Source organism: Bos indicus, chromosome 25, assembly GCF_029378745.1.
Source record: "Bos indicus isolate NIAB-ARS_2022 breed Sahiwal x Tharparkar chromosome 25, NIAB-ARS_B.indTharparkar_mat_pri_1.0, whole genome shotgun sequence".
In the NCBI taxonomy this organism is placed as follows: Eukaryota; Metazoa; Chordata; class Mammalia; order Artiodactyla; family Bovidae; genus Bos; species Bos indicus.
The window spans coordinates 38,812,765-38,836,110 of NC_091784.1; the positions used below are offsets into that span (position 1 = coordinate 38,812,765).

Genomic DNA, 23,346 nt, shown 5'->3' on the forward strand with positions numbered 1-23,346 from the left:
GGACACGACTAAGCGACTGAACTAAACTGACTGAACAAAGCATTTCATGCTTTCTGGAGGCTTCAGTTTCAACTGTTAACATTTCTTAACCCAGCTGACACACTCTGAGTAAATCAGGAACACGTCTTGTCTGCAGGCATTTCTGATGGCTTCAGCTAGGCTCCACTCTTGCCTGCAGTTTGGCATCGAGGACCTCAAGACTGTGGTGGCACTGGGCGTGTGGGGGTCTCACAGGCCCCTTGGGGGTGAAGGTCATGGCAGTCACACAGGGCACTGCTAGCGAGAGTCCACAGGCTGTCCACCGCGTGCAGCTGTTGGGGAAGAGATGAGACTTTCAGAATGTCAGCTGCAAAGATGACACTGTAGTCACTCACCTTTGAAGACCGCGAGTTCTGTACATATAATATAGGGTGAAAGCATACAGCACTGCGTGCCGCCCGGCCACTCACAGGACTCTTTGGTTCTTGTTGGAAAAGCTAAATGAAAATCACTGGATCCGGCGCAACCTTGATAATTAGAGTAGGCGGCATGTCAAGCAGAGAGCAGAGTTTACATTGTAGTGTCAAAAATTTCCGAGGACGATGAAGAAAGAGATTCTGCATTGTTTTATAGTAAATAGTAGGCTAGCAAAATTTGAGTGGAAAAAAGATAGCTGGAAAAAAATGTTTCCATTCCATTTTTTTGCAGGCGTTAGGGTGGGCTGGTAAAGGCCAGCCCGCATTTGAGCTGAGACCTGACCGCGCAGCGATGGCTGTGGAGCCTGGCCGCCCGTGTGGGGCTTGTCTGGTTCCCGGGTCGGCCTGGGTGCTGAGGGAGGGGTCGGTCCGCGGGGGGCGGGGTCAGCACGTGCTGCCCCACTCGTGGCTGAGCGGCCACGCTGTCCCCAGCGTCCTCCTCTCTCGTGGCACAAGCTCTGGGCAGTTTGGTCTGAGCTGGTGCCTGACAGCGCTTCCACGAGCTGTGGTGGGCGAGCGGGGCGGGGAGAGGTGCAGGCTGGGTGGTGTGGAGCACTGGCCTCTATGGGCCATCCCGAGAGACTCTGTGCGGGTGAGGCTGGGCCACACGGCTTTATCCTCTTGGTCTGAAGAGCCTTTGGCCACAGGCTCCTCCTCCAAGAGGCCTCGGGCCAGGCTTAGGCGCTCTCCCTGTCTGTTGCTGTCTGTCCAGCCACAGGTGGAAGTGTGGGGATAGAACCAATTGGCATCTCAGTGGAATGAGTGCGCTGGTGACATGGGGTGGCCGGGTTTCTGGGGTGGGCACCTTTGAACTCGCCCAGTCATTCTTGAAAAACTCATAGCTGCCCTGCTTGCTTCCCACAGGTTCTTCTGTTGACCCCAATTTGCCGCGATCGGTTTCCATGGCCTCCGGACTGAACATGGTGAAAAAGCAGAAAGTGAAAACCATCTTTCCGCACACGGCCGGTGCTAACCAGACCTTGCTCAGCTTCGCACAGGGAGACGTCATCACGCTGCTCATCTCCGAGGAGAAGGACGGCTGGATGTACGGGGAGCACGACAGCACCAAAATGTGGGTCCCGGGTCGGGCCGTCCCCACCCCGAGGGCTCCCGTCGAGGCCGTCCTTGAGGGCAGTTGAGCGCCTCCGCCCCAGCGAGGCCACACTTCAGTGACAGTTCTAGCCTAGTTAGCTGCCATTGTCTGTCTGCGTTGTTCCCAAGCTGTGTTCTGCATGTGTGTGCATATAGAGATAAGTTTTTAAAAAATTTTGGCCATACTGCATGGCACATGGGATCTTAGTTCCCCAACCCGGAACTGAACCCCTGCCCCCTGCACTGAAGCATGGAATCTTAGCCACTGGACCACCAGGGAGTCCTATAGATTTGATGCGCGTACAGGAGTCACCTCTGAAAGTAAAGGCACTCGTTGGTATGTGACTTCAGATTTCTCAGGATAACGCTGTATATGAGATCTGGCACGTGAGTTCATGTGAATGCCAGTGTCCTCATTCCAACTGTGTGTGCACAAGCCTTCCTAGAAGGTTAAACTGAGTTTCTGTGTAGATTATTCAGGTACTAAGTTTAAACCGAAATGGAAACAAAAGACACAAAGGGGATCCAAATAGAAATGACGTGTAAGACGCCTCTGATGGGATGGGACGCAAGTGGCCCAGCTGACCCCACCACCCCCGGCCCCGAGCGGCCCCCAGGCTGTTGCAGGCATGTCTGTGGCCTGCATGTCGGCCACCCCAGCAAGGTCGTCTTCCCCCCGCTCTCGCCTGCAGGAGGGGCTGGTTCCCGTCGTCCTACACGAAGCTGCTGGAGGAGAACGAGGAGGAGGCCGCGAGCGAGCTGGCGCCAAGGTAAGAGCGCCTGCAGCTCGGCCGGCGGGGCTCGCCGGGACCCCGGGTCCCCACGCACATGGGGGTGGATCTGGACGAGCGGCAGAGCCTGCGGCGACGCCACGGCCGGGCTGGCGGGTGTGGGTGCTGCTCCCTGCCTGTTCCTTCCCGATTTCCTGTCGTCCTGGCGCTACCCTCTGCTAGGAAGAGACGCCCCCTTCCTGGCCCACGGTCCCTCCCAGTCCCGCTGCCCACCACAGTGAAGCCCCAGGCCACGCGCCTGGCCTGTCTGCCCTGGTGAACACGTGTGCCGGAACGTTCTCCTGCATTTGCCCTCTTCTCTCTTTCCCTCGCCAGCCACCTGTCTTCAGTCCCCTCTCAGGCCTTTCCTCTGCCCTCTGCTCAGACGTGGGGTCCTTGGGACCCACCCTCGTCCTTTTTCCTTCTCGTGCTCCCTGAGCCACCGTGTCTGCTCCTGTGGCTCGAGTGACATCAAGGGGCTCCACTCAGCACCTCTGTGTCCCACCCAGGAATGACTGGCACTGCTGCTCAGGAGCTGGCCATTTGCACTGACCAGGTCGTTTCTTTCTCACACGACCTTGTGAGGTGGGGCCCCTGTTGAAAATTGAGGAAACGGGCACAGGGAGCCAGAAGTGATGGAGCCAGGACGAGACTAATGTAGGCAGGTCTCTCCCGGCCGAAACAGGAAGATCTCTGTGTGAGTTAGCTGGCTGTCCCTCGGGTCCTCAGAAACATGTCCCAACAGAACGTGGCATCACCTTGACCACAAACTGCCTCGGCCACGGTGTCTGCAGTGTCAGAACAACCCCCCGACCCATCCCGCTGTCCCCGGGACCGCAGACACTGCCCCAAGTCCTTCCGTGACCCTTGCTCACGGCCAGCTGTGTGTCTGTCCTTTGCAGAACAGCTCAGCTGCCACTGGCCAAGAAACAAGACTGAGTGTCTTCAGGGTGCTGAAACTCTGGCGTGCTCAGTGCTTTCGCTATATTTTCTTAAATTGGATCAAGAGTCAGCCTCTAATGGAGCTAGTTTTCCTCTCCTTTTGTCAGGTCTCTTAAAGAATCTCTTTTGAATGTACATGTGCAAGCCAGCAGAAACACTGGCACACAGAAACACTGACTGTTGCCTGGGAAATCCCTTGCACAGAGGAGCTGGCGGGTTACAGTCCACGGGGTCACAAAGAGTAGAACACGACTTAGCGATTAACAGTCAGTCGAGAAACACTGCAGTGCTGTGTGTGTGGTAATCTCTCGCCCCACCACTGTGGATATCTAATCCACACAGTTCCTGCCAGAGGAGACGCAGGATGCCTGGGGTGCAGGGGCAGGTCTCCTCTAACCCACGTCCTCCATTCCTGTCGCTAGCTTGGCGCCTGTCCGCAGCGTGAGCACCACGAACTTGGCGGAAAAGAGCAGCGTCGTGATCCCCCCGCCGGACTACCTGGAGTTTCTGTCCACGGGAGCAGCCGCCGCTGAGAGAGAAGACATCTCCCAGAAGGCTTCTAACCATAAAGCCCCGGTGCCCAAACCAGAAAGCACGCCTCCTGTGAGTAGGTCCCCGATCTGCCGAGCGGGCTCTGGGGTGCGGGGCCCCTTTCCCTCCGAGCAGGAAGGGGGTGACCCTCGGGCGGGGCACGCACTTGCTCCCAGGGCCTGCAGATTCTGTCTGTCACGCAGCCTTTCAGCCGCCTTAACTTCTGTGCCCCTCTTGTTTTTATCTCATCTGTAAATGATGGCTGGCACCTACGAGATCCATCGTTTCCCAGACTGTGTCCGGTTTCAAGCTCTCCTGCTTTTGATCATGTCTACAATCCTTTCGTCCGCTAATCACCTTTCTCTGCACTTTCTTCAGTTTTCATATTGTTTTCTGGAGGAAGACTGAAGGTCCACAGTAATGATCTAATCACCATGCCTTCAGGAACTGTGTCCCGGGACTGGGACAGAGGCCATGAGTCACTTCATCCATCCCAGAGACAGTGACTTTGTCTTCAAGCCAGGCCCGGTGGGCTCTGGAGGAGCTGAGATAAACAGTCCAGCTCTGGCTCTGCTGGAGCTTAGGCTCTAGTGATAAGATAAGCAGCAGACAGTGAGAGATAGACAAAAATGTCAGAGCTGGGAGCTCCGTGGGGGAATGGAGCCAGGTGCCATGAGGACAGGGGGTGTAGCGACAACTTGGATGGAGGTCAGGGGTCAGTTTTCCTGGGATGCTGACTCAGTGATGAGGTGGGCTGTGTCCCCAGCTGTGGAAGCATCTGGAAGGCAGAGGCAGCCCGGTGCCCCCACTAGCCCCGCCAAGAGCTCTGGGCCAGGACCTTAGCTGGGGCGATTTCCTGGGGAGCGCTGCCCACTGAGGCCACTTCCGCAGCCAGAGCCGTCGTCCTGAGGTGGGTGCAAGCCCCGAGACCAGGAGCCAAGAGAGGCGCCTCCCAGACAGGAGGAGCCAGAGTTTACAGCTCCAGCGGGGTGTACTCGGCAGGAGTCTAGAGGGGGTTCTTGTCCTCTTTTCCCACAATATAGATTATACAGCAGAGAAGGCGGAGAGGATGGAGGAAAAGGGGGTGACTGAGAAGGAAGGGGCTGGCCCGCCAGGAGCAGGGACGCGGGTTCCCTGTGCCAGCGGGGAGGGCAGACTTGGGGCGGAGTGGCCAACGTTTGCTATCTCAGTGCCAAGGGAAAGGTGGCCCTCAGGGCAGGCGGAGTGGCGCTGATCAGGTTTGAAAGAAGAGACTCTGTGCCGTAGCTGTTTCTCAGAGGGAGACGGTGAGTGTGCTCCGGAGACGAGGGCACATAAGCGGTTGGTGCTGTAATAAGCCTGGGCCGCTTCGACCGCTTCTTCTTTGTCATGGGTTTGTTCTTTCTGTGGTGCTTGCAGGAGCCATGCACCCCCATGGGGTGTCACCACCCCCGGGGGCCTCTGTTCGCCTCTGAGTGGTGCCGGGCAGAGTCGGTTACAGGGAATGAGGCTCTGAAAGATGGGCCCCAGGTACGGGGGGACCATGCCTGCCTCCTCGCAGGCTGCAGTGCGGATTTGGGTCCTGGAAATGCCACTTTGGAATCTCATTCAGAAATGTCTTTGGCTTCTCTTCCTAGATAAGCACACTGCGTGACTCCTTGTTTTCACTGTCATCACTGCAAATCACTCCAGCTTTCTAACTCCAGAAATTACTTTCAGAAGGATAGGGAGCTTTCCCATTTTGTTGGTGAGAGATGTCAAAACTGGAGATGCTGCTTGAAAGGGCAGATCTGAAATGCTATTTCATTAAAGGGCCTGGTATATTTTAAAACAATACTCAAACTATTTGGAAATGATCTTAAGGCATTTCTAAAAGCATAAAAATTCATTTTGCTGAAAAAAAAATCAACTTACAATTTGCATGTCACAAAACTCAGGATCCAGGCGCACAGGTGTGGGCCTGCTGGTCTGCAGTGTCTTCTTCTGGATTTGATTTTCAACTTTTTTTATGGAAAAATTCACACACACGTGAAAGTGGAAAGAATAATCTACTGATTTGGTCCCCCAGATTTACATATAATTCATTTATAAATCTTGCTTCGTCTCCTCCCTACACATTCCCAGATCAGCAAAGCCAGTTCCAGACTTCATATTATTTCATCTGTAAATACGTTAAAGGTCCTCTTTTCTCACAAAACCAACTATCGTATCGTTTAAAATTGCATTAACTCCTGGATATCATCACCTGGTCACTTCAAATTTCTGATTGTCTCATTAAAAATTTCTTGATGGTATCGTTGTTCGAATCTGGACCCAGGCCAGCTCCCCACACCATCGCTGGTGATCTGGCCAAGTCTCATGACTCGCCTTTCCGTACCTAGAGATCTCTGTGTCATCTCTACGTAGAAAACCCAGGTTACTAGTCCTGGAGGGTGTCCCCAGTCTGGATTTTGCTGCTTACGTCCACATGGTGTCCTGTATTGAGTTCCCCTTTCTCCCTTGTTTCCAGCCGGGGTCAGAATCTGCCATTGTTGTCTGTTGGCCGGTTTTGTGTGGCGGGAGCATTTCATCTGTGGTGGTGGCCAGTCCATCTGCGGGCCAGTCTGGTGGTTTCCTTCTGTGATGACAACCATTGATGATAATGGCCACACAGTTCTGTAACTTGATAAAGGTTGCACAGACAGGCCTCAGATGTAATGGGTTAGCTTCCAGACCGTCTCGATAAAGCAGGTCCCATGAGCTTTCTGGTTTCCCAGTGTGTTTAAGAGTTATGTTTACATACATGCAGTCTGTTGGGTGTGCAATAGCGTTGTGTCTAAAAAAGCTATGTATATACCTTAATTGAAAAACACTTTGATAAAAATGCCGATTAGCTGAGTCTCAGTGCATTGTAGCAGTGACACAAAAGGCCACTAATCAGTGATCACTGTGACTGTGATAATAACGAAAAGCCCAGAGTGCTGCAGCGCGCGACACAGACATGACCTGAGCAAATGCCACTGGAAAAATGGTGCCAGCAGACTTGCCACAAACCTTCCATTTGTAAGGGGAAAAAAAACCCAGTATCTGTGAAGCACAGTCAAGTGCAATAAAATGAGGTCTGCCTGTATACTGCCTTTTAAGGTAAAAGAATCTTGCCCTAAAATTGTAGCTAACACTGGAATTATAAATGAAAACACATTTTAGCTAACAGCACTGAATTCAGAAGAAAACATGTTTTAACTTTCAGTGTTTTTACCACGTGGGTGAAGCTCAATGAAGAAGGCATCAGTGTGGTTCTCACCACACTGAATGGATAGAGTGAAAAAAAATCCTGGCTTTAGATGTCGGCACAGTCCGTGATGATGTTCGTTATTAAGCATTTGGCAGTTTAAATGAGCTCTAACTTTATTTTTAAACCTCCCTGTTGGCTGGATCATAACAGACTGTCAGCACCAGGAGGCTGTCTTGGGAAGCACAAGGACCAGCTGGGCAGCCTTGTACACTGCACCCACCTTTTTATTCCTTCCACTTCCTTGAGCAGCAGAGCCTTAAGTACGTCTCTCTCCCTAGGCCCAGGGTGGCCTAGTGGCCGCCTCCCCACCCCCGGCAGGTCCTCGTGGAAGCTGCTGCCCTTCCACCAGGACCGGGTGTGGGGCCTAAGCTCAGCCTCTGGGCTCCTGTCTATGCAGTCCTGGCGGCCCCCAGGCAGAAGCCTGCTCCCCACCGTGTCCTGTCGCCCTCGAGTCAGTAACTTAAGGTCTCCTAACAAAGCCTGTAACCCGATGGCTTCACTGGTGAATCCTGTGAAACGTTCAAAGAATGAATGCCAGACCTGCTCCAACTGTCCTTACAAGTAAAGAGGAGAGAAGTCCTAACTCATTGTGTGAGGCCAGCGCAGCCCTGGCACTCGGGTCAGGCCCCCTTAGTTCTGTCTCACAAGCCGGAAGGCCTTTTTCAGTCTTTGATTTTTTTATGATTAGTGGCCTTTAATTTTTGATTTCTTGGAAGAATATTAACAGCCCTACCTATCTAATGAAAAGGACCCCCTTGTGTGAGTTCCCATGGTGATTGGTTGTCGCTGGTTTTGCAAATGTCAGAATGAGTGTTGATGAACACTTTGCTTCATGATAAGCGAAACCTTCCATGAAAAGGGAACAGGCATAGAGTTGATATCTATAGCAAGGTCACAGCGACGTTAGCAGCGCACATTTCCACGGCGTCAGACTCCGCTGACCGACTGAAACCTTCGGGAACATGGCCACCCGGCACGCGAAGAGGGCCTGCAGTTCCCCCGGCCTCGACTGGGGCGTGTTCCCTGACGAGCTGATCACAGTCCAGGCCTGCACCAGGCTCCAGGGAGACAAACCAACCCAGGAGTCCAGTCCAGGGAGCAGTGATGCAGGGGCCATGGAGGAAGTGTGGGGGCAGGAGGCGGGGAGGGCTCCAGCTCCAGGGTGGGGCATCCAAAGTGGCTTCCTAGGGGCGAGCACATGAGCTGAGTCCTGGAGGAAGAGCTCTGAGGAAACCCAAGGCCTGCGGGAGGCAGCACAGGCTCTGGTGACTGGGTGACGGCTGACTCCTATTCCATTTCTATCACTTCATCTCAGGAAGTAATATTTCACGATCCTCTGCAAACTGCCGGAGATGAAACTGCACCTCTGTCACAGCCTTCGACACCGCCGCCTCTGCCCGCCCTGTCCTGTCTGTGAGACGAGCTCCTGCATCTCACTGGTACTGGGTCGAAGCGGTACCGGGCCAAAGCGGCAGTCAAGCTGCAGGGCGGACGGGTAACCGGTGCTGCCCCCAGGAGAGCCCCTCGGGGCAGGTGCAGATGCCCGTTTTTCACCGGGTCCTGGTGGCCTCTTGCAAAGACAGGAGGCACAGAGTCGAGTCATCTGTGCGTCAGTAAACCACCCAGAGAGTTGATGGGTCAGACAGAAATGTTCCAGAACCAGGCAGGCCAGCAGAGTGGCCACTGGACACGGGCTGCTGAGCACTTGAGAAGTGGAGAGTGCAAAGAAGGAACCGAGGCTCGGATTTTAAATTAGTGTTAATTAGTCACATGGCAAGCAGCCGCCATACGGGACAGCCTGGTAGAGCTCACTCGAAAGAGAACGAGATTCCATTTAGAAACCGATCCGGAAGGTGAGGGTCAAGGAGCAGGTCCCACGACAGGCCTGTCCAGAAGCCCCGAGGGCCGGAGCCTCAGCCCTGGGATTCCATATCTCAGAGGTTCTCAGGCCCAGCAGGGCTGGTAATTCCTCTTCCTTAAGCTGTTTACAGCAGCTGATAACACTGCAGAAAACCAGGGCCAAACGCTGGGGTCCAGGGAAGCTGGCACAGCAGCTTGACGTTACAGCGGTTACGTGCAGACTCTGCATTCACACAACCACCGAGCACGGTCAGTGACCCGAAGTTTTGTTTGAACACCGGGATGCTTAGGGTACCCCGGGGGCTGCCTCCCAGCTGCTGTGTCCTGGTGCTGTGAATGCTGGGGTGCGTGCAGCTCTTTGAATTACGTTTTTTTTTTAATTTTATTTTTAAACTTTACAATATTGTATTAGTTTTGCCCAACATCGAAATGAATCCGCCACAGGTATACCCGTGCTCCCCATCCTGAACCCTCCTCCCTCCTCCCTCCCCATACCCTCCCTCTGGGCCGTCCGGACATATGCCCAGGGGTGCAGTTGCTGGATCAGAGGGCAAGTCTGTTTTCAGTTTTTCAAGGACCCTCCACACTGCTCTCCGCTCTCCACAGTGACTACACCATTTTACATCCCCACCAACAGTGTAGGTGGGCTCCCCTTTCCCCACACCCTCTCCAGCATTTGTCATTTGTAGGCATTTTAACAATGACTGTTGTAGCCGGCGGGAGGGTTGTACCTCATCGCAGCTTGGATTTGCATTTCTCTAGTAATTAGTGATGTTGAGCACCTCTTCATGTGCGTGTTGGCCATCTGTGTGTCTTCTCTGGAGAAGTATCTATTTGATAAGTCTTCTGTCCACCTTTGGACTGGGTTGTTTTTGTTATTGCATTGTACAAGCTGGCTGGGTAAGTGGCTCAGACAGTAAAGAATACACCTGCAATATAGGAGACCTGGGTTCGATCCCTTGATCAGGAAGATCCCCTGGAGAAGGAAATGGCTACCCACTCCAGTATTCCCGCCCGGAAAATCCCATGGACAGAGAAGCCTGGCAGCCTTTAGTCCGTGGGGTCGCAAAGAGCTGGACACGACTGAGCGGTTAACACTTTAACTTGTGTGAGCTATTTGTACATTTCGGAAAGCAAGCTTTTGTTGGCAGAATCATTTGCAAAGACTTTCTCGCAGACTGTAGGCTGTCTTTCCGTGTTGTTGATGTTTCCTTCGCTGTGCAAAAAGCGCGTAAGTTGGACTAGGTCCTATTTGTTTTGTTTTTGCTTTTACTTCTATTGCCTTAGGAGACTGAGCTAAGAAAGCACTGCTGCTTTTTATGTGATTGATGATTTTTATGTCAGAGATGCCTTGCCTGACAGCCCTCTTGTTAGGACAGGGTGCTCCCAGCGCCCAGCTGGTGTCTTGGTGCCCGTGTGCGTGTGTGTGGCTTGTACCAACTGGAGCGGGCTCGAGGGGGCACGGGATGCACACCAGGGCTGGTGGCTTCAGGCGGCCCGTTAAGAGTCATTTTGCCCTCCTTCCTCACGGCACAGGCTGTTACTTCTTGCCACTTCCCCACCAGGGCTGGACTTGGATGCATCTACTTCACCATCTTGTTCTTTGAGTGTCGTGTCCCCAGATGACACAGCTCGTGAGACCCCGACTAAGCTCGGTTCACAGTTCAGTCGAGCTCCAAGGTTTCTGCCTCGAGGGCAGCGGGGGTGCCGACATTCAGCAAGCAGGGGCCTTTTCTAAGATGAGGGCACACAGGGGAGGGGGGACAGTGTCCTGCCCTGGGGACGGGCAGGAAGGGAGTTTCCGTTACCTGCCCTGCGGAGGCCGCATCCGGGGTGGAAGTCTCAGCAGGAAGAACGCTTCCCAGGTGGGAGGACACACCCACCACCCCTGAGCCACAGCCAGGACTCAGCCTCCCCACCTGGCGCCCTGAGCACACGTGGGGCTGCACAGCAGGCATCAGGGAATGTCTGTAGAATCGTAAATGAGCCCTCCATCCCCCGTAACACAGGAACAGCCTACGCCGAGGCCTGCTGAGCATGCCCTGTGGGGACAGGCCTGGGGTCATGCTGACAAGCGGGGCAGCTGCTCTGGGCTTCCCCCCGAAGGGGAGACAGGGAATCGGGGTGCCAGGCTGAGTGCCCTGGCAGCGAGGTGCCCCCTCAGGATGAGCTGGCTGGCCCCGGGTCCAGGCCACGGTGTCCAGAGGCCCAGGCCTGCAGGCAGAGGTCTGAAAGCAGCCCGGGGCCCCAGGCCCTCTGCCTCAAGGGGCTATACTTCTGGCACCGCGCAGAGCCGCCCAGGGAGCGCTGGTCACCCGGCGTGACACTGCTCCCTCCTGGGCTGCCAGCTCCGACAGCGAGCCCGTGCGGGAGCCAGAGCAGAGGTCTGGGGGGTGAGGACACACCCTCACCTGGCCCCTGGCCACGTGGGGACCGAGCCCCGGGAGGGCCGGGCGATGCCCCAAGGTGGAGACGGCGCCTGTGCTGCTCCGTCCACCCCAACCCCCACACCGACAGGACTTCCTACGAGCTCAGGTCTCTGGCTGGCCGTTGGCACCAGTCTGTGGGCAGCAAAACCCAACAAGGCTTCCTTCTGACTTACTGCTCCTCACGGCACCTGTCAGGACCACGCTCCAGGAAGCCACCCCTAACCGCAGGCAGACCAGGCGAGCAGCAGCGCCCAGCGCCTCCCGTTCTGGCCCTGATCCCTCAGGGGACTTAGATGACTCCTCCCCAGGGAGTGGAGACGGGGCAGCTCTCTGCTCTGCTTTCAGCAGCACGTGGGCTTCAGATGTCTGTACCCTCAGGTCTTATGAAAACGTCCTCTTTCTCTTTCCCACAGAACAATGCAAATGGGTTTGCAAAGCCTCCTTTCCTCAGGTAAGTTAACTTCCTCCCTAAGGGCCTCTACTCCCAGCTCAGCCCAGGCGGCCTGGGCTCCCGACCTTAGTTCCCGACCAGGGACTGAATTTGGGCCCTTGGCAGTGACTGTGCTGAGTCCTAACCACCCAACCGCCAGGGAAGTGCCCACCTCTGACAGAGGGGTGCCCTCCTCTCTGTGGTCCTGCCTAGGGTGCAGGGGAGGGTGGTGGTGGGAGAGCCTTCCAGGACAGGCCCTCCCTTTGGATCAAGGCAGAAGCCAAGCCCATCCAGCGCCCGACCCACAGGCCTGAGGCCTCGCGATCAGTCCCCTCCAAGTCCAAAACAAAACAAATCAGTGCTTGTAACAGGTGGCATGGAGAGAACCATCCCAGAACGAACTGTATAATATTCAGAAAATGCCTGAAATTTTAAAGTGTGTGTTACAGAGCAAGGGTAGTCATTGGCTGTTTTCACATCAAATCCCTGTCTTGGAGTATTTCTGCCAGCATTTTTTTCTCCCCCGCAGTGGAGAGAACCCCTTTGCTACTGTGAAACTCCGCCCGACAGTGACGAATGACCGCTCAGCGCCAATCATCCGATGAGAAGGCCGCTCCAGCATCCTCCTGGTTCCCCGCTGGGCCCTCGCTGGGGAACGATAGGTTTGTGTGTGACAAGCGCCGTCCAGGTGTAAAACTTCACCAGAGGGCGTCTGATTTTGCGTGTATTCTACTTGAGCAAATCAGCACATTTTCTAAGTTAACATAGTTGGGTTTACACATTTCTTTAAGATAAATCATAGTTTAGTTACAACTCAATCATTTAAGTTTTTTCCTATTCTGTTCAAAAATAGTAAATTTGGTTCTAATCCTTACTGTATCACTTTTTAATATTCTGATTATTAATAGCCAGAGTAAGGGACAGTGGATGCTTTTGTGACTGGCTTTCTGCACCCAAATGCAAATGAGATCACAGTTTTATAAAGCATGTGTTCTTAAATAGCATTATGTTCAAAGAAAATACTATATAAATTTGCATCCTAGCATGCAAATAATCTTAAGCAATATAAATTATGATATTGTACAACACTTAATTCTTTTAACTTAACTTTAAAATTTCTGTTTACTATAGCCCTAGCCAAGATGAAGCATCCCACAGGTTCTCACGATTTAGACAGCTCTAGAGCCCTGAGGATCCGCCTGGCCCTGTCACAGCTGGGGTCTTAGTACTTGAGTAGTTCTCAGAGGGACTGAGCTTGGTACTGTTACCTAACTAGAATGACCCACGGAAACCCGCCGGGCTGTGCCTCACAGGGGCCTGGTTCACAGGGTGGCACCTGCCTCGGGAGACTCCACGGGCGGGAACCAGATGCCTCTCGCTAAGCTAGTTGACCAAAATTACCTCCAGCACTGTTTACTCCGAAACCTCTCCGGGTGCAAGTCTCTCTCCTTTTCAGTGGGTACTGAGACGGCCAACAGCCCGAATAAAGCCGGCCGGGGGGAGCATTCCAGCCCAGGCCCACCCTGCGCGCGGGGGCCCTGCAGTCACGGCAGCGCTGGGTTGGCTCTGCTGTCAGGCCGGCGCCACCTGGAGGAGGGGACGAGGGGCAAACACACACCCAGGCTGGGCGCCGCGGGGTCTCGCTCCTGATGGCGGCTCTCGGTTCTGCTGTGATGTCGTTCCTCTCTAAGCGCGAGAACAACTGAGCGCAGGTAGACAGTGTGAGGCGTGGCGCTCCCGAGGCTGGTGCTGTCCTCGCGGCTGGTGGGCCACGCAGACGACCCCTCGGTGGCGGGGGTCTGGGGCCGCGTGAGGGCCCTCGGGGCAGCTGTCCAGCAGCAGCCACCGCGTCCGCCAGCCAAGATGCTTGGGTCCATCACGGGCCCGGCTCCTCTCCCTTCGTGGGGCCGTTTCCTTCCCACCGTGGAGGCAGGGAGGCATAGTGGGGAGGCTCTGGAGGCTCGTGAAGGGGCGGGGGTCCTGCACCCGCTTTGGCGGTCATGCAGCTGTGAGGCCGCGGCACAGGGGGTCTCGGGACCTGGGGTCCCCAGGCCGCACACACCCCCCTGCTCACAGGACAGAGGCCAGGCGGTGGGTCCTGAGCATGGGCCGCGTGCTCTGCAAATGTCAAGGTATCAGGCTTCATTGCAAGAATAAAACTTGAAAACAAGCACTTTTTGAGCTGTGTAAGGGAAGGTCACCCGACCTGGACGGTGTTGGGGGGGTCAGGGCTGGGGAGGCTCTTTTGTGACAGTGTGCATACACTGAATAAGCAAAACCAGGTAAACAATGGTATGGATCTCATTTATTTAAAACAGTATTTCTCCCCTTTCTCAAATTGAAGACTGCGAAAAATAAAAGCAGTGCTTTATTGAGCATCGTCGCCTGGGAGCGGAGCTGCCCACGTCCTCACTCCGACTCCTCCCTGTGCCCCTCCTCGCCCGCCCAGTCCACCCGCCTCACTGTACAAAACAGTCCAGGAGCTTCATCAGATAAAGCTATTGTACACGACATTTACATTAGAAAAAGCGGGGTGTGGGAGAGCCGGGTGTGCTCTTCCCTTTAAGTGAAGTTGGCTCCACAGTTGGGGCATCTTCGCTTCCTCAAGGCGAAACAGCAGATGAACCCAAAGGGGAACAGGACGATGGCCAAGAAGATGCCCAGGAAGGTGAACGAGTCCTCCAGGACCCCGACCCTGCGGAGACAGGGGGCGCGCGGTCAGGGCGCCGCTGCAGAGGAGACGCAGGGGGCGCCGGCGGAGCGCTCGGCCATGTGTTCTCTCAGACGAGGAACGAGCACCAAGTGCTGGTTCCCATAAACACTTACATCCTAAGAACACGAAACCCAAGCCACTGTACAGTGTTTCTCCCACTGTTGGAAAGTTTTAGACTTATTTTTCCACTCCCTAGAGGGAAATTCCGGGACAGTGATAGTTTGGATTGTGTGTGGCTTTTACTGTGGGAGGAGGGGGCAGAAACCACTCAGGTTCACACCACGTCACTTACCTTGGGAGGTTTAATCTCAAAACCCCTCTTTGGAAAATTTGGAAAAAGTCACATTAACCCTCCATGTGCCCAATGTATGACCCCCAGGACCACGAGGGGCCAGCCCCCAACCACATCCCCAAGAGGTCACCACCCAGGGCCGGGGTCCTTCTCCAAGGCCCCCAAGGCGGGTGGAGCAGGAGCTGCCATGTGCCCTGACGGCTGCAGTGAGACGCCTGATGCCAGCCCCCATCCCCAGAACCGCTTCCCTCCCGCCCCGGAGCTGCGGGGGGCAGCGCTGTGGGAGAACAGGGACCCACCCACCCCACGCCCTCCCCATCCTCCTGAAGCCCCAGCGCCCACAAACGCCGGCAGGAACTGCCTCAAGGAAACACGCACACTCTCCCTCCAGCGCCCCAGGACGCTGCAGAAAGTCAAAGGGGGTTCTCGGGAAACCTCCGGCTGTCTGCCCTCCCCTGGAGACCTGCGCTGAGTTCAGGAAAGGTCCAAGCAGCTGGGCAGTAGCCAGGCCCACTCCAAGGGGAAGCACAGGGCTGGCACCACACCTCTGAGCCCCTGCCCGCCCAGGCTGCACCTGCCTGGCTCCAGGGCCCGCAGCCCAGGAGGCAGGAGCCCCCGCTGAGAAAGCACTAGAGCCACGCTTGGGGGGCTGGGGGATGCCACCGCCAGGGCCCCACGCAGGCGGGGATGCCCCTCAGGCCACTGGAGCATGGCTGGGGGGCCAGGGCCCCTTGGGGCACCTATCCCACCTTCTCTACCTGCGGCTGAACCCAAGTCAGTGGTTTGTCTGCTTGGTCAGAACATCCAAGGGGGAAATGGGGGACAAGGGCCCAGGCCTCCTGCTGGGTCAGCTGCACCAGTTGAGACCTTTCAGGAGAGGCCTGCCCCAGGGTCACTGGGTGCCTCGTGCCCCTCCAGGAACAGGGGGACCCAACGACAGACACTCCCCGAGCACCCACCCAAGCTGGACGCCCTGTCATCTCACTTAAGGCCCAAACTGCTAAGAGGCAGAGCCTAGAACCCTGTGCGTCCCCTCGGGGGCTCCAGGACATGAGGGGCACGCCAGGCTGGAGAAACCTGGAGGCGTCCACCTCCCCCCAGGGCATGGGCAGGGCCGGCCCAGCCGCCCTGTCTGTCCACACAGACAGCCCCTCTGGGACGTCTCCTGGCCTCTGGGGTCAAGGGTCAAACAGCAGCCCCACCCGACACCCAGACCCGGTCTACACGGCACAGGGGGCAGGCTCTCATCGGGCCCCTCCGCGGCCTGAGGGCACAGACGTGGGGGCCCCGACCGCCCGCCCCGCGCCCCGCACGCCTCAGCCCGCAGACCTGCGGCGCGTTCTGTGCAGATCCTTCCCTCCAGCCGAAGCAGAGGGCAGCCCTTCCCACGCCCTTGGTGGGAGTCCGGGTTTGACGGACGACTCCCCTTCACCTCTCCCCCAGGGGGGGCCAGGCCACCCCCAAGTCTCTGGGGAGGTGCCGGGTCGCTCCCCTTGGGCAGGGAGGGAGGCTCTGCTCACACCCTGCTGCCCCAGGGACCAGGAGCCCACGAGCTTCACCTGCACCCTGAGCCCACACCTGAGCTACAGCCTCAAAACACCGAAGGCTCTGAACGCGGGACTTTTTAACAAAGCTGGTAACACACTCAGCTCACAGCCACTGTGACCTCAACTACCATGCAGCCGTTTACAGTCTCAACGTGTCTGCTTCACGCGAACGTATCCTGCTGCAGAAACGTTCGCTGCTGACAACGGGTGCTGCCTGCCTGGACCGCAAAAGCAGAGTGGATGTGATTTACTTTTTTTAAACTGAGAAACTCAGCCTGGTCTCTAGGCCAATCCTGACACAGCAACAAGCCCCAGAGTACAGACCACCCAGTCCCTGTGGGCCCCCCCACCCATCCTGCCAGCCCCTCCTGAGCAATCTGGTGTCTCCTCCTCCAAGCCCCTCAGAAGCCCCGATCAGCTCAGCTCTTTACCAATAGCTTCTGAATCCAGACTAAGCAAAGCCCTGTCCGTGTTCCTCCGCAACAGAGGTGAAAAAGATATGGAAGCTGGAAAAATCAGGTAACTGAACACACGCATCTCGCTGCCTCTGACCTCATAGAGAAGCTGGGCGCTCGGCCAGGGGGGGCTTCCTCCCCAGGAAGCTGGACCAAAACCTGGTGGGGCCACGAACAGCCCAGACCCAGCCAGGGGCCCTGCTCTCTGAGCCCCCCGCCCTCCGAACCCCAGTGGCGGCAGCAGCACCAGCCAGCCTCCTGGGCAGAGGCCAGAGGACTCCGCCTCCTCCAGGAGCCATGAGCCTGGAGCCAGGTGGGGACAGGGCAGGGCACCCCAAAGCACTGGGCAGCCCCCTTCAGAGACCAGGTCACGTCTCGTCCCCTCAGGACACATGTGCCCCACCCGGGGTCCCAGGGCCCGACTCCAAGCAGGCCTTCCCCGGGGCAGGTCTCAAGAGCTCCGGGGAGGCGGGTAACAGGGGGACCCGCCAGCTCTGCGCACCCCGCCCACTGCGGACCATCAGGCCGGGGATGCCCCTGGGCAGGGGAGGCTGGGGCGCTGGCCTCCTCGCTGCCCTGACCTGCGGGCAGCATCTGCCCCCCCGCGGCTGTCCCCTGCATGCCCGTCTCAGCTTCCAAGACCCCGGCCACCCTGGAGCCCCCTCACCGCCCGGTCACCCCAGGACCAACACCGAGCGGTGCCCAGCAGGACCCTAGGCCTGGACTCACCTCTGGCTTCCACACCGGGCCAGGGGCCCTGTGCACAGGCCCGCCCCCCGCAGCCCTGCCACCGGGTCCCGCATCCCGGGACAGGCCCCGCGCCAGGGGAGGACCACCTCAGAGCCGGGGCCGAGGCCGAGGCCAAGGCCTGGGCCAGGCGGTGCACGGCCCACGGGGGCCGAGGGCGGCCAGGGGCGGTGTGCGCACACTCGTCTGCTGCTGCTAATGAAAGGCGACGGGGTCGGGCTGCCCACACGGCTCCGACGGCGGCCGAGGAACAAGTGGCAGGGGCCTCGCTCAGGGAATCACGGGCGTGTGACTCCTGCAGATGCCCACCAGGCTCCCAGGGCAGAATGGCCAGGTGGGGGGGCTGGGAAGGAAGGAACACGGTCACAGGACAAGCTGCCTGTCTCCCAACCCACCGCCGCCAGACGGGCCAGCCAGTCCCCGGGGGACCCTCCCCAGCCTCCTCGAGGTGCCGACTCCCCAGACCCACAGAGGCTCCTTGGACACACCTGGCCCCTGGCCTGTGGCAGCAGGGGGCCCTGCAGCGGGGCAGCACCCTTGCGGAGTAGCCTGTCTGCTGCCCTCTGTTCTCTGACAACATCAGGGCCGCGGAGGACGCGCCTCAGAGGCAGCAAAGGGGTCAGGCCCGACCGAGGCCCTAAAACTTGTCCTCAGTACGTGCGCTCCCCTCTTGCTGCGCCCACTGTCCTGAGGCCGGGAGGACTGCGACCCCAACCCAACGAAGGAAGCCTGTTCTGGATGCAGGGCCCCCCCACCCCAGCCTTCGTCAGCCCCAAGCCCTTCCCCAGAAGAGCAGAGGGACAGGGCTGAGAGCAGGAACCAGGGTCCCACCCCATGGGAATCTCCCGTCCTGAGGAGCCCGGGGATCTCAGCCCCCAGAACCTGTTGCTGGTCTCCCCTCCTCCATCCAAGGCCCGGGGCCAGCCAGACCCTGGAGCATCCACCAGCGTCCCCCTACCCAGATGGGGCACCGGGCCCGCCAGCAGCTGGCACGGCCAGGACGGGAGCCTGGCTCCCAGAAGGCTGGGCCCCGCTCTGAGACGCTGAAACCCTAGGTGGAGGGCTCCGCTCCAGGGGCCTTCCTCAGACTCCTCGGCTGCCAGCCTGACGCCCTCCTTCGACTAGGAGATGGCTTGAGGCTGCTCATGCCCAAAACAAGCCCCTGGAGTCAACCAGCTGTGCCGCACACACAAGCCTGAGCACCCAGGACCCATCTGGAAGCCAAGCACACTGGTTCCCTCTCCCCACCCCGCTGTGCCACTTCCCCCGATGGCTCTCTTGGCCACGACCAGCCTTGACCCATGCCCTGCCCGGCAGCTCGTGACCAGCCTCCCGGGCCACGCCTCCCCACTCCAAGCCCATCCACGTGCCTCCAACCGATCGGCTCTGCCACCCACAGGTGCCTGGGGCAGGGAGCGGCTCTGGAGGTGGCCAGTTGTCTCCCTTCCCTCTTCACGTTCTCCAAAGGCCAGACTGTCGCCAGCCGTGTCAGAAGACACACCTGCTTCAGGTCCGCCACTCAGGGTGCCCCGGCCACCGCAACCCAGAGGGCCCTCCCCTGCCCGCCGGCCCCTCAGCAAGCGCGTGGCTGCCTCTGGGGGTCCAGTTCTGCCCCCATTCCTAGGCGTCCTCCTTCCCCAGCCCTCCAGGCCTCCCCAGACGGCTGATGCCCAAAACTCAAAACTGTTAACTTCCCTTGGACGCTGCTTGGGGCCTTCCTGATACACTTTTGAAACTAAGGAAACCAGAGTTTCTCAATTCCATCTCACCAACTCTGACTTCCGCACCCACACCCCCACCCCTACAGGCTGCCCCCTGGCAGATGGAAAACCCGGTTCTGGCTAAATCTGCCCTGACTTTTGGAACCGTCCATGCACTAGAATCCACCAAGGACAAGAAATTTGAACCCTCAGGACAGCATCTAGTAGCTATGTCTTAGGCCCTATAAAACCAGAAGATTCTGGCAGCTGGACTTTTAAGGACATAAAATACCGCTCCCACCCAAACAAAGAACCTCAGTGTCCCTGTCCTTGCACAGCTGCCGGCCAGATGTGGATGGAGCAGCCCTTACCCGTCACCCCCAACCCTTCAGCTCCTCCAAGACACTGGTCACCTGAGTCTGGACTCTCCTGCCCAGCTCTCCAAACGGACCCTTCCCAGGGAAAAGGGAAGGAACCACAGAGCCACCTTGCAGGTTCCAGAACCAGGGATAGCAGGCAGTCCGTCCAACTGCTGCCATTTCTGAATCCCATCCCCATGGGGCTCAATGGCCCCAAAAGCACAGCAACGGGAGGAGAGGGACGGACACCCAGTCCCCTCTGCCACACGAACCCTGGACGGACCCAAGGACCACCGGCACGCTCTCTCCCACGGCTCAGGTCAGCAGCTTGGCCGGAGACTGACCACGTCTCCCCCAGATCCTGCCTTTATGAGGCTGTGAGCGTGTCCTTAGTGACTTCTGGAGCCCCCAGGCCTGGGACATACCTGCAGACTGGGCAGCCTCCGACCACAACGATGGAATTGGCAGGGTACCGGGTGACATTCCGACTGTGGATGTTGTAGACCCTGGGGTGGTGGGTGGGTATCCCTGTGGGCAGGAAGACACATCAGAAGAGGGCAGGGAGGAAAGGGGGTCTGAGGTCCACTTCTCCTGCCCTCCCCCCTCCCCACCAAATGCTCGCATCCTTTTCAAAATTAGAACGACAGCTGCGTCCACTAAATGCCCACTATAAGCTTTAATTAAACGTTAACTTGTGGACAGCGCCTCCTTAATAAACTTAAAACTGCAAAGAGATGGACGTGCTTCCAAGGAAGAGCGAACAGGGCGCGAGCGACCCGCAGATGGGCTCAGGGCAGTCGGGCGGTGCCCAAATTCGGGGGCCCGACCTCCAGTTCCCAGAACGGCGTGGTCCCCGACCCCCTGCACGGTCCGGACCCCGGGGTCTCCCCTCGACCGCGCCCCCCGCCGCCGCCACGTCCGGAGAAAAGTTGGTTTCGGGGTTAAAGGTCGCGGTGGAACTCCGCCCGAAGTTCGCTCCCAGGCCCCCGGCCCGCGCCCCGGGCCCGGCCCCGGCCCCGGCCCACCTGTGACGAGGTAGGGGTAGGGCGGCGGCGGGGCGGCGGCGATGGCGCCGTAGCCGTGCGGGGCGCACGCGAACTCGCCCTGGCCGGCCTCCAGGTTGTAGGCGGGCGGCCGCTCCTGCAGCAGGGGCTTGTGGTCCATGGCGGGCGGCGCCCCCCGCGCCCGGCTCGGCTCCCGCTCGGACTCGCCCCGGACTGCGGCTCGCTCGGACGCGCGAACGCCCGGCGGCGGGACCCGCAGCTCGCGGGCGGCGGCGGAGGCAGCGGCGGCGGAGGCGGCAGCGGCGGCGGCGGCGGGGCTGGGCCCCTGGAGGCGGGCGCCGCGGGCTTCCCCCCGCGCCTCCCCCGCCGGTCACAAGACCCGGGTCACGTGGCGCGGCTCCCGCGGGGGCGGGGGGAGGCGCGGGGGGCGGGGCCGGCGGCGCTTAAAGGGGCCGCGCCCTCCCTCGGCCGCCCCGCGGGCCGCTAGTCAACGGAGACCCCGCGCACCTCCCCGCTGGGCGTCCCGCGGGGGCGGGAAGTAGGGGGAGACGCAGGGGGCGGGGCCGGCGGCGCTTAAAGGGGCCGCTCCCTGTTCGGCCGCCTTGTCGATGAAGACCCGGCGCACCTCCCCAACCGGGGGCCCCAACTCCACCCCCGCGGCCTCGGGCCTCACACCCCGAGGAGATCCCCCCAGACACACGAACACGCAAGACTTCCAGAGGCGCCGCGCCAGCGCCGTCACCTCATGGCCTGTTGGCCGCGTTCTCCCAGCGCCAGGTCCTGATCTCGGAGGACGGAGACCCCAGGCCCGCCAGGCGTCCGGGGGCCCGAACCCACCCGTCCCGGAGGAGGGCCGGGGCCCAATGGGCAGGGGCGGCCCGGAGGACGGGCCCGGCGGCTCGGGTCCCCGGGCCGCCCCCTGGTCGTCTTCGCCAGGGGCGGAGAACCGGGGACTCAGCCTCCAGAGCGACCCGGGTCGGGGTCGGGCAGCACCCAGGGTCAGTGGAAGCTGCGGCAAGCTGGGCCTGCTCGCGCCCAGCTGGCGTTCAGTGCCTCGGTTTTATTTTGATAAATCGGTCATGTATGGGGTTGTGGCCTCTGATTACAAATACTGCATTGTTGGGGACGGCGGGCGCGGCCCCCTGCTCTTTCTGGGTTCACAGTCTTCCCAGCAACTCGGGAAGTACTGACCCCCGGTCCACAGTCCGGAGACAGCTCAGAAAGGAGGGACCTAATCGGGACCTCCAAGGCCTCTGGGCCGCACGCCCTCACGGAAGCCCTGGGCCTGTCGCACCCAGCGCTTAATAGTTTGGTAATAAACTTGAACCTGACAGACGTGCATGCTGGGGCCACACCATGGCTCCCCCTGCACCCATTCCCCGCCTTCTGCAGCATTTGGGGTTTCCCAGCCTTCTCACCTGACCAGCACCTTGATCTAGCTCAGGGACAGCTCTCAGACCCCACCTCATTTTTAACTTTTCATAAGACAGCATCGTGATTCTTTATCAGGAGTGTAGCTCCTGGGACCCCATCCACACCTGTCATCCCAGTACTGCTCAACTGCAGGCCTCCCCACAAGCCTGTGGGGAGGGACAAGGGGCAGCCAGATGGGGGTGGGGAGGGCTCCCAGTCCAGAATGGAGGCTGGACTCGAGTGGCCAGCGACTTCCGGCCAGAGAGGTCTAGGGAGGCCATGCCTTCCCAGAAGTCTGAGCTATAACCAACCACAGTGACAGCAGTGAAACCAAGAGCCCCCCCACCCCCCCGCCGCGCCCCAGGGAAAACAGGGTCAACCCAAAGCCTCACCAAGGAGAAAAAGTAGGCTCTGGGCAGGCCCCCTAATACTGGTCAGCTGTGGACACAAGGTGGGGGGCATCCTTCCCCCGTCCCCCCCTCCCCTAAGCCTTTCCTATCCAACTCCAGTTAAGTTGGCAGATGTTCCCTCAATTTCAGGGTTAATTTTCCCTTTCTCCAGTGTCTTTGTTTACAGATCAAACTCCACAGAACCATAACCTTTGGCTCCCTTCTCTTCCTATAACAGATTTCTACCCCCAGCGGTGCCTCCACTGGAGCTTGGAAACCCATATCTGTGAATGAGAGGACGTGGGGTTTCCCAACAAGCAGGCCCCTCCCCATCACTGAGCCAGGTGATGGGAACCTGCTCTCCCAGCTCCGCCTCCCCACCCGAGCACAGATTGCAAGGGACAAAGATAACTGGTCAGGGACGCAGAAGAGAAGCAGCCAGACAGTAAAAACTCACAAAGGCAGTGCAGCGAGGCTTGAGCGGTCATTTAGAGGTGCCCATGGGCCCTGGCTGCCTCACCTGGAAGGAAGGCCTGGGGACAAGCATGCCTGGAAGAGTGAACTGCGGTCCAGAGAGCAGCAGCCACTACCTGCTGAGACACCAAGTCACCTGCCATGGCCGGAGCCCCGGGGGGAGGCCGAATTGCTGGGAGCAGAACAGGGCAGTAGGAGCATCAGATTTACTACTAGGAAAATGACTGGCAGCAGCGTGGAGTGAAAGGAGGCTGGGGAATCAATGGGGAAGGGACAGCTGGGGAGACAGGAGAGTCAAGGTGTGAGGGAGGTGGAGAGCCTGTTAAGACCCGGCAACTTCCAGAGTGGATATGGGAGACTCCGGATGCTCAGGTTTCTGGCTCAGGTGATGGTGGTGGCTGTGGATTGAGAGGAGCCAGCAGAGAAGACACTGCACTCCCAATGCAGGGGGCCTGGGTTCGATCCCCAGTCAGGGAACTAGATCCCACATG

The 23,346-nt window shown here is 58.4% G+C and overlaps 2 protein-coding genes across 4 annotated transcripts in view; one reads left to right on the forward strand and one right to left on the reverse strand.

Moving 5' to 3' along the window:
• BAIAP2L1 (BAR/IMD domain containing adaptor protein 2 like 1) overlaps positions 1-13,933 on the forward strand; it is an 80,286-nt gene extending 66,353 nt beyond the window's left edge. For both annotated transcript variants that reach the window (XM_019987908.2, XM_070780199.1), the window contains 5 exons: positions 1,320-1,527; positions 2,240-2,317; positions 3,682-3,862; positions 11,746-11,783; positions 12,292-13,933. In XM_019987908.2, the coding sequence (XP_019843467.2) occupies positions 1,320-1,527; positions 2,240-2,317; positions 3,682-3,862; positions 11,746-11,783; positions 12,292-12,367 (581 nt within the window). In that variant the 3' untranslated portion in view covers positions 12,368-13,933. The remainder of the gene's footprint in view (positions 1-1,319; positions 1,528-2,239; positions 2,318-3,681; positions 3,863-11,745; positions 11,784-12,291) is intronic.
• A 114-nt stretch (positions 13,934-14,047) lies between these two features.
• Positions 14,048-20,943, reverse strand: BRI3 (brain protein I3). Of its 2 annotated transcripts, XR_011564127.1 has the most exons (4): positions 20,601-20,943; positions 20,001-20,103; positions 17,499-17,859; positions 14,048-14,457 (listed from the first exon to the last, which is right to left on the reverse strand). XR_011564127.1 is itself a non-coding variant. In XM_019987184.2 (3 exons), exons 1-3 carry the CDS (start codon positions 20,737-20,739, stop codon positions 14,325-14,327), a joined length of 375 nt encoding a protein of 124 aa, XP_019842743.2. In that variant the 5' UTR covers positions 20,740-20,927; the 3' UTR covers positions 14,048-14,324. The 2 variants fall into 2 exon arrangements, 1 of the variants encoding a protein (XP_019842743.2); XM_019987184.2 differs by lacking the exon at positions 17,499-17,859 and having other exon boundaries at positions 20,601-20,927.
• Between the last annotated feature and the right edge of the window lie 2,403 nt (positions 20,944-23,346).

Coding starts and splice junctions, on each gene's coding strand:
- BRI3 (XM_019987184.2), bottom strand. CDS start 20,739: ATGGACCACAAGCCCCTGCTGCAGGAGCGGCCGCCCGCCTACAACCTG. Junction 20,104..20,600: donor CTACCCCTACCTCGTCACAG/GTGGGCCGGGGC, acceptor TCCTGCCCACAG/GGATACCCACCCACCACCCC. Junction 14,458..20,000: donor GGAGGCTGCCCAGTCTGCAG/GTATGTCCCAGG, acceptor CTGTCTCCGCAG/GGTCGGGGTCCTGGAGGACT.